We start from the raw sequence: 12,184 nt of genomic DNA, 5'->3' as shown, positions 1-12,184 counted from the left end.
CCCAAAAAGTGCCTTTACGTTTAGCTTCATATCTCAGGTTCTACAAAGGATAGAAGCTGGGGATCTGGGGGTTATTGTTCACCTACTGGAGATGTCCTAACTTATTCAAGTATCTTTAATTCACACTTCTAAAAATACAGGACACCTCAGGGGATAAGGAAGGATGGGCAGGAGAATAACCTCAGGGGATAAGGAAGGTTGGACAGTGTTCTCGAAGCTACGAACATGAGTTTGACCAAGACAGGAGTGCCTGGCATGCTATGGTCCATGGGGTCACGAAGAGTCGGACACGACTAAACGACTAAACAACAACAACAAGGGCAGGAGAAAGGAAAGCAATCTTATCCTATCAGATTTCAGTGAAATGTTTGCAGCCTAATGCACTCCTTTCCATCTCTCTCCACTCACTGATTTGAGAGTCCTAAGACTGCAGTGCTATCAACATTTACCAAAGGCTGAGAACACACGTGAACTTAAAAGCACAATTTATTTCCCAAAGAATCCTGGGGGCAGAGGTGGATTTAGGGGACAGGGGGCAACCAGTTTGGTCACTGGGTGCACCACAGAGTCTTGGGGGTTACCACCGGGGATGCAGCAATTACACTTTAGACTGGAGCGTAATAGGTCCAGGGTGCCAAATTTTGGCATTGCAGAGGGCACTATTGAAATCTGAGAACTTGGAAGGGACCTCGAGGGCCATCTAGCTCAACCGCCTGCAATGCAAGAATCTCGCTGAGTTCAGTGCCCTGATTTCCGAGCACCATTGCTCCGCGAAGCTGCCATTATTACCTGTACTGCCTGACCCTCAGCGCTTCGGGTGGGTGCTGCGGGAAGCCCGGCAGGTGCCGGCACAGGTATCTCTCCAAGGCTCCCTGGTCAAATCTGTGCGGCTTTCTCACTTCAGTGGTATCGGGCTCACTTGCCATTTTGCAGAGGCTCCTCTCCACCTGCGGAGTCAAAGTCACAGCCTCGAACCGGTTCGCTGATTACAGATAGTAGATGTGTTGGTCTGCCGTAGGCGAAACAAAATAAAAAAATTCCTTCCAGTAGCACCTTAGAAACCAACTAAGTTTGTCATTGGTATGAGCTTTCGTGTGCATGCACTTCTTCAGCTCCACTGAAAATGAAGTCACCAGACCCTTATGTATAGTGGGAGGGATATTACTCAGAAGGGTGGTAGGAATGGGTGATTGGCTGATAGGTGTGGTAAACCTGTTGACTTGACGACTGCAATTGGTCTTACAGGAAAAAGCAAGGAGTGAGATGGCTATCATGTACGTGCAGTACTGTATGAGACAAGAATCCAATGTCTCTTTTCAGACCAGGTCTCTCCAAGTTGCAATTCTTGTTTCTACACCGGAGGCGAGAGGGAGAGAGAAAAGAGGGGGGGGGGGTGAAATAATAATTACAGTACAGCGCAAAGGTTGCTGCAGCCGCTCCTCCGAAGGCGACACACCTCCAGACTATAGGGCATAGCTGTCAAGTTCTCCCTTTTTTTCAAGGGAAATTCCCTTATGCTGAATAGGATTCCTCGCGAGAAAAGGGAAAACTTGACAGCTATGCTATCGGGCTGCTTCTTAAGTTACTCCAAAGCGTTTGCAAAGACTCTCCTCCTCCTCACCCAGGAGCAGAAAAAGCTGCTTTGGAGACCGAGCTGAACTCTGACTGAAAAAATTCTTTCAACGGGTCTGCCCAAGGCGTTTGGCTTTTATCCCCCAAGGGTGGCGGTGTCGTAGCCCAGACCTCACCTACCTACTCGTTGCTTTACAGAGAGAGCAGGTTCACTGACTTCAATGGGTTCACTCCCAAGTCTTGCGTGGACGGGGCTCCTCAACTTGCAACCCTTAAACCCACTTGCAAGACCCCGAGGGGGGCGGGGCTCATTTTTAGGCAAAGCAAAATGGTGCCCTTTTCATGGGCGTAGCCAGGGTTTTTGTTTGGGTGGGGGGCAGGCTTTATGTTGGGGAGGGGAGAGAACCTCAGTTAAGTTATTTATTATTTATTGTGAGGGGGCAGTTGCTCCTTCCTGCCCACCCACCCCTCCTTGGCCGCCCTTTTGCTTGCAAGGGGAGGCAACTAGGCTCCCCACCCGCTCGCCCGCCCGCCACCCCCGGACTCTGAAACGCGCAGCAGCTGGGCGACTTTCTGAAAGGAGAGACACCACTGAAGAACCGGAACTGTGGTCGCCGGCGCTGTGTTGCGCGGGGAGGGGGAAGCCTTTTGCCGCGACTCCCGGAAGCGCCGGTTGGGGAGACGTGTCTCTGGCAGCGGCGGCGCGGAGTTGGGCTGAACAGCCGGTCGTGCGGGCTTTTCCGCTTAGGGATCGGCCATGGCCGCCTCGGAGAAGCTGGTGGAGCAGCTGCGGCGCCGCGTCCGGGAGCTGGAGGAAGAGCTGGGCCGGGGGGAAGGAGGCGGGCCAGGCCGGCGGGCGAGGATCGAGCAGATGAGCCCGGAGGTGACCGACTCCAACCCGTACAGGTGAGCGGGCCTTTGGGGCAGGGGAGGGGGGTCGTGAATTACATTGCAGTGGGGGGTTGGGCTAGATGACCATTGTGGTGCGGGGGTCCCTCGCAGCTCTGCCGTTCTGTGATTCCCACCCTTTCCCTCCAAGGAGGAGCTCAAGGTTCTCCCACACACACCCTTTCCACAACAGCCCTGCGAGGTAGGTTAGGCTACCTGGGCCCAGGGTCATCCAGTGGAGCTGCAGGTATACCTGGCTGAGGCCGTTTAGGGCTTGAAAGATCAGCACCAACACTTTGAACTGTGCTCAGAAACATACTGGGAGCCAATGTAGGTCTTTCAGGGTGGGTGTTACATGGTCTCAGCGTAACCTAAGGCCCATGGGCCGGATGCAGCCCAATCGCCTTCTCAATCTGGCCCGCGGACGGTCCAAGAATCAGCGTGTTTTTACATAAGTAGAATGTGTCCTTTTATTTAAAATGTATCTCCGGTTTTTTTGTGGGGCCTTTCTGGTGAGTAGAATGTGTGCTTTTATTTAAAATGCATCTTTGGTTATTTGTGGTGCATAGGAATTCATTCATATTTTTTTTCAAAATATAGTCCGGTCTGGGGGATGGTGGACCGTGGCTGAAAAAGGTTGCTGACCCCTGGTCTCAGCGGCCACTCCCAGTCGCCAGTCTAGCTGCTGCATTCTGGATTAGTTGTAGTTTCTGAGTCGGCTTCAAAGCCTGAGCTGAGATTTGCAGACCCTGGGCTCCCAGATCCTAGTTCGGCACTCTGGACCAGCTATTCTGGAGGCACACAAAAGAAGGGCCTCTAGATTGCGGGGTCCGCATTGGTTCCTATGGGGAGATGTGGTCCTTGCGGTACAGCGGGCCTGAGCTATTTAAGACTTTATAGGTTGAAGCCAGCGCTTTGAATTGGACCCCAGAAGCTCATGGGCCGCCAGTGCTGTTGGGCTAACAGGGTTAGTGTTATGTGCTCAAACCAGCCTGCCCCAGGGAGCAACCTGCTTGCTGAATTCTGCACCAGCTGGAGTTTCAGAACTCTTCAGAGGCAGCCCTGCGTATAAAGCATTGCAGTAAAAAAGCTCAACTTTTAGGGGGGTGTCCTGGTTTTTTTAACTTTTTGAAATATGGCAGCCCTGTGGCAGTGGATAGAGGGAAGTCCTTAACAGCTGGTCATGAAGTGGTGTGGCATTTTCAACAATTGTAATGAAACAGTAAGAGGCAAGTAATGGCTATTCCTAGTGGCAGCACAGAAATTAGTGGCATGAACAGGCTGCATTCATACCTTCAAAGTGTTTCCATTTAGCCCTTTTCACCAATCTGGAGGCTGTTGATTTATGTTCCAGGATATCATGAATCCATACTTAATTTAATCACTGTGGGAGATCTGCAGCTGCTGAAACATCCAAAACAAACAGGGATTTCAATGCACTTCAATCTTGCACCATGGAATTTGCTAATCTCCTTTTGATCTTGAAATAGTTGTGTCATGTGAATGAAGCCCACTTGACAAAAGCTTTTTTGTTTCTTCCTTCTCTCTAGTCGCCTGATGGCGCTGAAAAGAATGGGAATTGTGAAAGACTATGAGGTGGGATAATGTTCCTTACAGAAGTTTGCATGAATGATGTAAACTCATGCGGCACAAAATGCTTACCAGTGTTGGTTTCTTGTTGCAGAAAATCCGCTCCTTTGCAGTCGCGGTGGTGGGTGTGGGTGGAGTTGGCAGCGTAACTGCTGAGATGCTGACAAGATGTGGCATTGGTAAGGTAATAATACGTTTATTCCTTATAACAACACTGTGCTGAGTAAAATCAGTGGTGCTTTGGTGACCCTTTGTCAACCTAAATGTATTCACAGTGGCCTCTGTAATGGGTAAAGGGTAGTCACATATATGATGATTAATGATGGTTTGGAGGCTGTAATTGGCTGAGACTCCTGGATGTATGTTTACAGTACATTTTAGGACACACAGCTCTCCTTGCATGTCCTTTTTGGTTCTTATACTGGCACTTCATTTTTCTAAAATTGTTGAGGCAACATACATGGTTTTACCTCATTTAATTCTGACAACAGTCCTGTAAGGTAGGTTAGGAAGAGAGGGAGTGACTTGCCCATGGCCAAAGAGCAAACATCAGCGTTCAAGCTTTATTTCCTACATCCAACCCCCACCCCCCCGATCTCCAGTACTACTGTTCTCCAATTCTTTTATCTCTGCCACAGAAGCACACAAGGGACAAATGGGAGGGGTTTGTTTTATTTTGCGGGAGTAACCCTTAAAAAGTTATTATTTAAAGTTAAAGGGCGTCTGTGATTAATTTTGAATTTTGAATCTGATTTTACTTAAACTGTCACAATCTTTTAAAACAGAATTTCAGGTGTTTTAGAAATAAATATGTTTGTCGTTTTAGAATCAGTGGGAATAAATATTTGCTAGCCCAAGGGCTGTGGCCCTTTCTGTTTCAAACATGAACCTGAACAAAGGCCATTCATGTGTCACTGTAACCTTTCTTTTAGCTGCTCCTGTTTGATTACGATAAGGTGGAGCTGGCCAATATGAACAGGCTCTTTTTCCAACCCCACCAAGCTGGACTGAGTAAAGTGCAAGCGGCAGAGCACACTTTGAGGTATGTGAAAGTGGGAGGTGGCATCCAGTTATGGAATGCATCTTCAGACATGCGGAGCTTCCAACTTTTCAAAATAGAGTTTCATGAGAAACTAATCTTACAGAAATCATGCTGCATACGTTTATGCAGAAGGAAGTTCTTCTGATTCCAGTAGGATTTATTCCCAAGGAAGAGCATGAGGTTGCAACCATAGTATGTTAGGATTTGCAAAACAAGCGTGTGGGGCTCCTTTTAGAGATGTTCATGTTAAAGCTGCAGTGTTTGTTTTATCCCTAAGGAACATCAACCCCGATGTGCAGTTCGAAGTACATAACTACAACATCACAACTGTGGACAACTTTCAGCATTTTATGGACAGGATCAGGTAACATATCTTTCGGGGGCTGGTGGTGGTGGCCGTAACAAAACACCACTGGTTTACATTTCTCTAAATCTGAGATAACCTCAGGCCTAGGGGGTCAAATGCAGCTCTCCAGGCTTCTCTGTTTGGCCTTGGTACTCTCTAGGCCACACACCCCTCCCCAGCCACACCCTTTCTCCCAGGGCACACTGCTGTCTGGCCTAACCTTACCCTCTCCTTGAGGGCTTTTAGCTGGCTGGAAATAATCCTTTAACTCTTATAATGATTCTCCCTAGCTTGGATGGAGGATAGAGGGGTCTGTGTGTAAGCAACTAGCCTATTGTACAAAGGTAAAATTTGCATTTGTCGTTCTGGCCCTGCCCATTGCGGTAAGATTTCGCAGAAGGGGATACAACCCTTAAGCCGAGAAGGATTCCATGTTGATAAAGAATGGAGAGTTCATAGTAAAACAGCTTCCTTGTTCTTCTTGCAAGGCTCCCTTACCGGTAATATTTCCATTTTATCCCCTTTTTATTTATAGTAACGGAGGTTTAGAAGAAGGGAAACCAGTTGATCTTGTATTGAGCTGCGTGGATAATTTTGAAGCACGCATGGCAATTAACACAGTAAGTGCAGCAACAGCAATGCACACATGCCTCCTGTTCTCATTCAAGTACACACTGCACACCTACTGCTAGAAGCTGTGGATCTCACACCCAGTACATTGTAGCAGGTGTGGCTGCTGTGCCATCTCCCAAGTGAGCCGCTTCTGAAAAGATGTGGGTATTCCAGAGTAGCTGTGCTTGGTGCATTTGCAGTATCGTCGTGCCTTGAGCTTGTGTATGTTATATGAAAGCAGAATATACAAAGATAAAAATATTGGAGATTAAACTGCATTTTGTTGGCAACTTCAGTTTCATCCTTGGGTGAATGAAAAGAGACTTCTGTGACATGAACGGGATCCTTTTTCCAGGTCTGGCTTGAGAAGTTTGAGGGGTTACTGAAGTCTGTCACGAAACCCAAAAACTTAGGAACTTTTGCTTTCCTAAGAACTTATTTTCCATTGAAATTATTTAGATGATCTGGGGGCCGGACCAACTCCCCTACAATGAGTTCATTTTCAGGCCTGCATACCAGGAGTGTGCTACCGATTCTTGCCTTTGAAGTTGGGTCACCTGATGTCATGGTGATGGTCAGGTGATTTTACAACACAGGTGTCCTGGCCCATCTTTCAAAATAGCCACCGGGTGGTTGCGGGGAGCTCAAGATCCAGGCAATTCTCCACTCCTGAGATAAGCCTTTAGCTTGATTCATCAGGACGCTTCTTATATCCACAAGCAGTTTAGATTTTTGCAGCAAATGCAACTTACGCATGTATAAATAGGGCATTGTTGTTGTTTTTAAGGCTTGTAATGAGCTTGGACAAATATGGATGGAATCTGGAGTGAGCGAAAATGCTGTCTCGGGCCATATCCAACTCATCATCCCTGGTGAATCGGCTTGTTTTGCGGTATGTGATCTTAACGCTTTCCATGTTCCATTGTGCTGTCTTGCTAGGGTGAAGTGAAAGTTGTTGCAATCTAAAGTCATTTTTGATGGATCCTTCTCTTGTTTCTGGGTTTTTCAAATGCCCCTTTTATGATTCTATTATTATTATTAAATTTTTATTCACTTTTCTTTTTCTATCATTACATACATCTCATATCCCTTTTATGATTCTCAAACTCCTCTCCCCTTTTTGGCTAGTGTGCACCTCCACTTGTCGTAGCAGCAAATATAGATGAGAAAACGCTCAAACGGGAGGGAGTTTGTGCCGCCAGCCTTCCTACCACTATGGGAGTGGTCGCCGGTCTTCTTGTTCAAAACGTCCTGAAGTAAGTGACTGAGATGCCTCGATTTAAAAAAAAAAAAGTTTAAGTGGAAATTGGTTCGTGACAAGGATTACATCAAGCGTATTGGGTGAGATCCAGTGTGTCTTTGCACATTGTCCATCTGTTCCCTCCACACGCCCCGACATTTGCTGCAGGTAGTTAGGGACCCTCCAGAGCAGATTTTGGGGGTGCACAGGTGCTGAAGGAGAACGCAGTTTTGCAAGTTTTATGTTGCACAAGTAGCTAGGTATCATTGGATGCAGGGTAGATAAAAATCAATGATTTTTTTTAAAAAAATCAAAACATATTTTTGATTTAAATCAGATTTTAAAAAATAAAATGCTTTTGGAGGAAAAATCTTTCTAAAGATACTTTTCTATTTAAGTTATATTATAGTCCAAAGGCTATTCATCAGGAAATAGGGATTTGTTTTAAGTTTTTCTTAAAACTTGTGTGTGCTAAAACTCAAAAGTTTTTGTTTGTTTTTTAAAGAATTGTTAACAAACATGGATACATGTGCTATGATCTTACTGTTTTAGTTAAATAAATTGTTTAAATTGTTATTAAGGAAATGATTATTTTTCACCTTCTAATAAAGTACAGCCGAAAAGTTGTCCAAATATAAACAGTTAACTTATTAAACCTCACAATAATTGCATAATTATCTGTCTATGTATTTCTAAGAGTATAACCAAATCAGTCATTTTTGATATAACTGTAAAAACCAGTCTGAATTTTTTTTATTTCAAAAACGAAACCTTCACCTGGTTGTAAATATTAAGATTCTACCAGCAAGATTCTACAGACTTTCTGTAAAAAAAGTGATTTAAATCAAGTCTTACTGACTGGTGATTTAAATTGATTTGATTTAAATCAAATTCACCCTGATTGGATGTCACCCATGATGAACCAAAGTGCTGTGTCTTCTGTCTGACACATGCAAACAATAAACTCTTCTTTTATCCTTCCTGCATTTCCCCCCCCCCCCAGATATTTACTAAATTTTGGCACGGTGAGCTTTTACCTTGGCTATAATGCAATGCAGGATTTTTTCCCCTCCATGACGATGAAGCCAAATCCACAGTGCGATGACAGAAACTGTAGACAGCAGCAGGAAAAGTACAAGGTAAAATAAATAACTAAATGAGCTCAGGCTCCTTTTCCGATTCCTTGAATGGGGTGGATGATGATGATGATGATAATAATAATAATTTATTTGTACCCCGCTCATCCGGGTACAAGCTGAGTAACTTGTTCAACAGAAGTTTGCAAATGTAGCATGAACTCTTTGGGGTTATTTGCCCTACTATGGGCCTCTAGAATATAATTATTTAACTTTCCTCATTATTTATTTAGAGTGGCAACAACAAAAAAACCCCACTTGTGGCTGTGTTTGTATTTCCAGAAAAAAGCAGCAGAAAATCCTAAAGTAGAAGTAATTGAACAGGAAGAAGAAATTGTTCATGAAGAGAATGATTGGGGTGAGTTCAGTTACTAAGACAACACAAATTGCCGGCTTTACAATTCTTGGAACTAGTAAAATGCCCCTCATCCTAAGGAGCTGTTGTTTACTTTATCTCTTGTGAATGATTTCAGTTGAGCCCCCACCCCAAAAAGCAGGTGGCTTTAAGTGAGGACATAGTTGTGATAGCAGCACAAGCTATGGTCGTCTCACTATGGTGATCTATTATTGTCATGGAAGGGTATCCCACATTATGAACCCACTTTGGGAGATTATGCTTAATTAGGGTTTAAAAACCCCTAAACAATAGCACTGCCCCCAAATCATTTTGGGGTCAGTCCAACATAGGGGAGGGTAACAGCCCTATTCCTTGCCCTTTCAATTGCCTGAAGAGGTTTTTGACTGTAAGAAATACAGTGGTACCTCGTGTTGCATAACCTCCAGGTTACGGAATCTTCGGGTTATGGCCGTGGCAAACCCAGAAGTGTATACTTCCGGGTTTCGCCGCGCATAAGGGTGGCTCTGGTTACGAAGTTTTCAGGATACGTCCGGGCCTCCGGAACGGATCCCGTTCGTAACCGGAGGTACCACTGTAATGTCTTTATTTGCCCTGAAACATAATTTCAGCCTGTAACTTCTTTATATTTGTAGACGATTACTGGGTATACCATTAATCTACACTAACGCTTTCCCTTGCATTGATGTGTTTGGGGCTATTCAGGGATAGAGTTGGTATCGGAAGTTTCAGAGGAAGAATTAAAAGCTGCTTCAGGTCCAGTTCTCGATCTTCCAGAAGGGATCACAATGGCATACACAATACCAAACAAGGTGGTAAGTTGTTTTTAGCTAACATCAACAACATTTTATTTGGTTTGGCTTTAACTCACCAAGTTGCATGTGGGAATGAGCAGTTGGTGCCACTGTTCTGCAGTCTTCGCTTCCAGCATGTGGGTCAGTGAAGTTGCCCACAACTGCTGTCATAGCCACAGCAGCACTGCAAGCTTTGATGTGTGCAGCTTCCAAACTTGGCTGTCGTAGCTTCCCTGGCGGGGAGAGCCTCTGCTCACTTGGCACATACGTGCTTTGCTAACCTTTGCTTTACAACGGGGTGGGAACCTCTGGCTTGTGAGGAGGCCTCCAGGTATCAGGCAAAAGGCATGCAGCAATGCAGAGTTTGCAGCCTTGAAGTGTGTTCCTGCTTGTGGAAGGATGCTATCACTGCCATTCACCTGATAGGCCTTAACTAAAGCTCATTGCGATGAACGGTGCTTCTGAGTTTGCCCCATAGGGATTCAGTAGTGTAGCCAACTGCTGCAGAAAGTGGAGTTTGAAGTCAGCATTGATCCTTGGTAACTTTCAGCCTTGTGTGACTAAATTTGGATTTTTTGGTACTTGCCATGCGAGGAAGGAAGAATGGGTCTCCTGACATGATGGTGATGTTGGATGACTGACAGGTGCTTGTATTTAATTATGTTTATATCTGGCCTATTTTACTATAATGTGTGTGGTGTTGAGTACGCCAAGCTTGTTGGGGCTATAGATACAAGGCATTAACTACTCTTCTCCCCTCACCAGGAAGAGAATGCTGTTACTGGGGAAACTGTTCCGGAATCTGAAGAAAGTCTAGAAGAACTTATGGCTAAGATGAAGAGCATCTAGCGCAACACTTCGAGATTACTGTAATTTCAGCAGCCCAGTGATGTGTTTTTTAACAGATTTTGTCTTTCATGAATAGTGTGTCGTCATGTTGTCTTTTTGTTAATTATGTGAAGACTTTACAGAAGGTATGAGGGTCCAGTGAAAACCAAGGCAAGCTGACAGGTTTAATATATAACACAATGCCAAGCTGCGTTTTAACCCCAGTTCAGGTGAGAGTAAATTTGTTGAGCATAATCAGTTCCTCCTTAGAATGCCTGGATTGGAAAAGTATCTAAAATAGTAACACTTGATCTGCTTAAGCTTATAGTTAGAAGAATGAAAAGCTATATGATATATAGAGAGAGCCTTGTTTAAAAAATGATTATCATTGTCATACACCTTATCCAATTATGTCTGACTGTTACATGGAAAAGTAACTGTTTGGTATAATTTTGTTAGCTGCGAGAGAAGTCTTTTGGAAGACTTAGTGGACTGAAAATGTGGGACTTGAGCCAATATCTGGGTCCTCTGGCCATGCAGTGTGTAATAGGAAGAAAAAGCATTGAATGCTAAAATTTGCTATCACCAATCTTGCATTATGGGAGAATACTGAATTCGGAAATGCTGTTGAGCCATCATGCCTAAAATCCTCAAGTTTCCAAATAAGAAGAAAATAAAGCAATGAGGTGAAAGCTGCTTTGAATTGATAAGAGAAAACGCCAATACTGCACAATAAGTTGATTGCAGCCCCCATGGTGTTTGGCAAATGATCTAGTCTATTACGTTCAATTGTAGATTATCACTCAAGTGGTGTAGGATAAAAGGCTCTGGGAAGCAAAAGTTGCCAGGGCTTCCTCCACGAAAGCATTTAATTCCCTTTCTAATCAGCAGGTCAACCAAAAATTAAAAGTTGGGCAGGGTTAATGACACTTGCAGTCGCTCAGCACTTACAAGGCCTCCTCTTGCCAGTTGCTTTATAATAATTTCACCTTAGTAGTATTTATTTAAGTAATATTTCAGGAATATATTTAGTAAACAAAGAGGCTGCAATCCAAGAGAAGCCTATCTAGAATCAATGGCCCTAAGGGTATTTTAACTATTTTTAAACCACCTGCAATAAACTACAGTTTATGCTTGCTGGTCTGAATGTTGTACAGTCAGTTGGATAAAAGCCTGCTCAAGAAATGCTTTTGTCATTAGCTAGTGATTAACATAATTAATTCAGACAGATTTGCAAAAAAGTGGTTTGGAAGTTTGATGGTTCTGGGCAATCCCACAATTAATTGCTTCAACTACTTGTTCAACCACACTCCATTCCGTTTCCATTTTGCATTTTTACAACAGCATTTTTGTGTTTCCTTCCTGTGAGTTACTTTCTTGGAAATAAACTTTATTACTAAAATAAGCTCAGCATCAACCAACCAATTCGTTATCTACTTGTGTGCTTTTATAGATTGCTTTCTACCTCAGGACTTAGTGCTCAACTCACAACTATTAAATTTGTTACAAGAGTTTTGAAATGTAGGCTACCGGCATGTCTAGAATTCAGCTTTAACAGAACTTATATTGGTGCAGTTTATGCCATATACAAGTTTTGTTGCCAAAGGCCTGCTACTTGCTTATAAACATTTCAAATTAAATTATTATTGGAGTGCAAACAAATAGGGTTAAGACTAATTGAACCATTTGTTTCTAAGCTAACATTGCTTCAGCCTGATGCCTAATACAAAGAAAGGAATATTTAATATTTTATCGCAGCCCTGTTCAATATTCACCCATAA

General features: G+C 43.9%; 2 protein-coding genes across 4 annotated transcripts in view; one reads left to right on the top strand and one right to left on the bottom strand.

The window, feature by feature from the left end:
• Positions 1–2,153, bottom strand: part of ACAD11 (acyl-CoA dehydrogenase family member 11) — a 43,915-nt gene extending 41,762 nt beyond the window's left edge. The window contains exons 1-2 of the mRNA XM_035129331.3: positions 1,753–2,153; positions 790–1,351 (exon numbers count right to left, since the gene is read on the bottom strand). Coding sequence (XP_034985222.3) covers positions 790–926 — 137 coding nt within the window. The 5' untranslated portion in view covers positions 927–1,351; positions 1,753–2,153. The remainder of the gene's footprint in view (positions 1–789; positions 1,352–1,752) is intronic.
• A 69-nt stretch (positions 2,154–2,222) lies between these two features.
• UBA5 (ubiquitin like modifier activating enzyme 5) lies at positions 2,223–11,824 on the top strand. 3 transcript variants are annotated; one of them, XM_060280640.2, is made up of 12 exons: positions 2,223–2,478; positions 4,011–4,056; positions 4,145–4,234; positions 4,983–5,092; positions 5,370–5,456; positions 5,974–6,058; positions 6,838–6,942; positions 7,179–7,306; positions 8,294–8,429; positions 8,709–8,784; positions 9,487–9,593; positions 10,341–11,824. In XM_060280640.2, exons 1-12 carry the CDS (start codon positions 2,330–2,332, stop codon positions 10,422–10,424), a joined length of 1,203 nt encoding a protein of 400 aa, XP_060136623.1. In that variant the 5' UTR covers positions 2,223–2,329; the 3' UTR covers positions 10,425–11,824. The 3 variants fall into 3 exon arrangements, with proteins under 3 accessions (XP_060136623.1, XP_034985224.2, XP_088510601.1); XM_035129333.3 differs by having other exon boundaries at positions 9,487–9,596; XM_088654475.1 differs by lacking the exon at positions 4,011–4,056 and having other exon boundaries at positions 9,487–9,596.
• The last annotated feature ends 360 nt before the right edge of the window (positions 11,825–12,184 follow it).

This window comes from Zootoca vivipara, chromosome 11 (assembly GCF_965207765.1).
Source record: "Zootoca vivipara chromosome 11, rZooViv2.hap1.1, whole genome shotgun sequence".
In the NCBI taxonomy this organism is placed as follows: Eukaryota; Metazoa; Chordata; class Lepidosauria; order Squamata; family Lacertidae; genus Zootoca; species Zootoca vivipara.
Note: the sequence above shows the minus strand (reverse complement) of the source record. Positions and strands in the feature narration are given on the sequence as shown.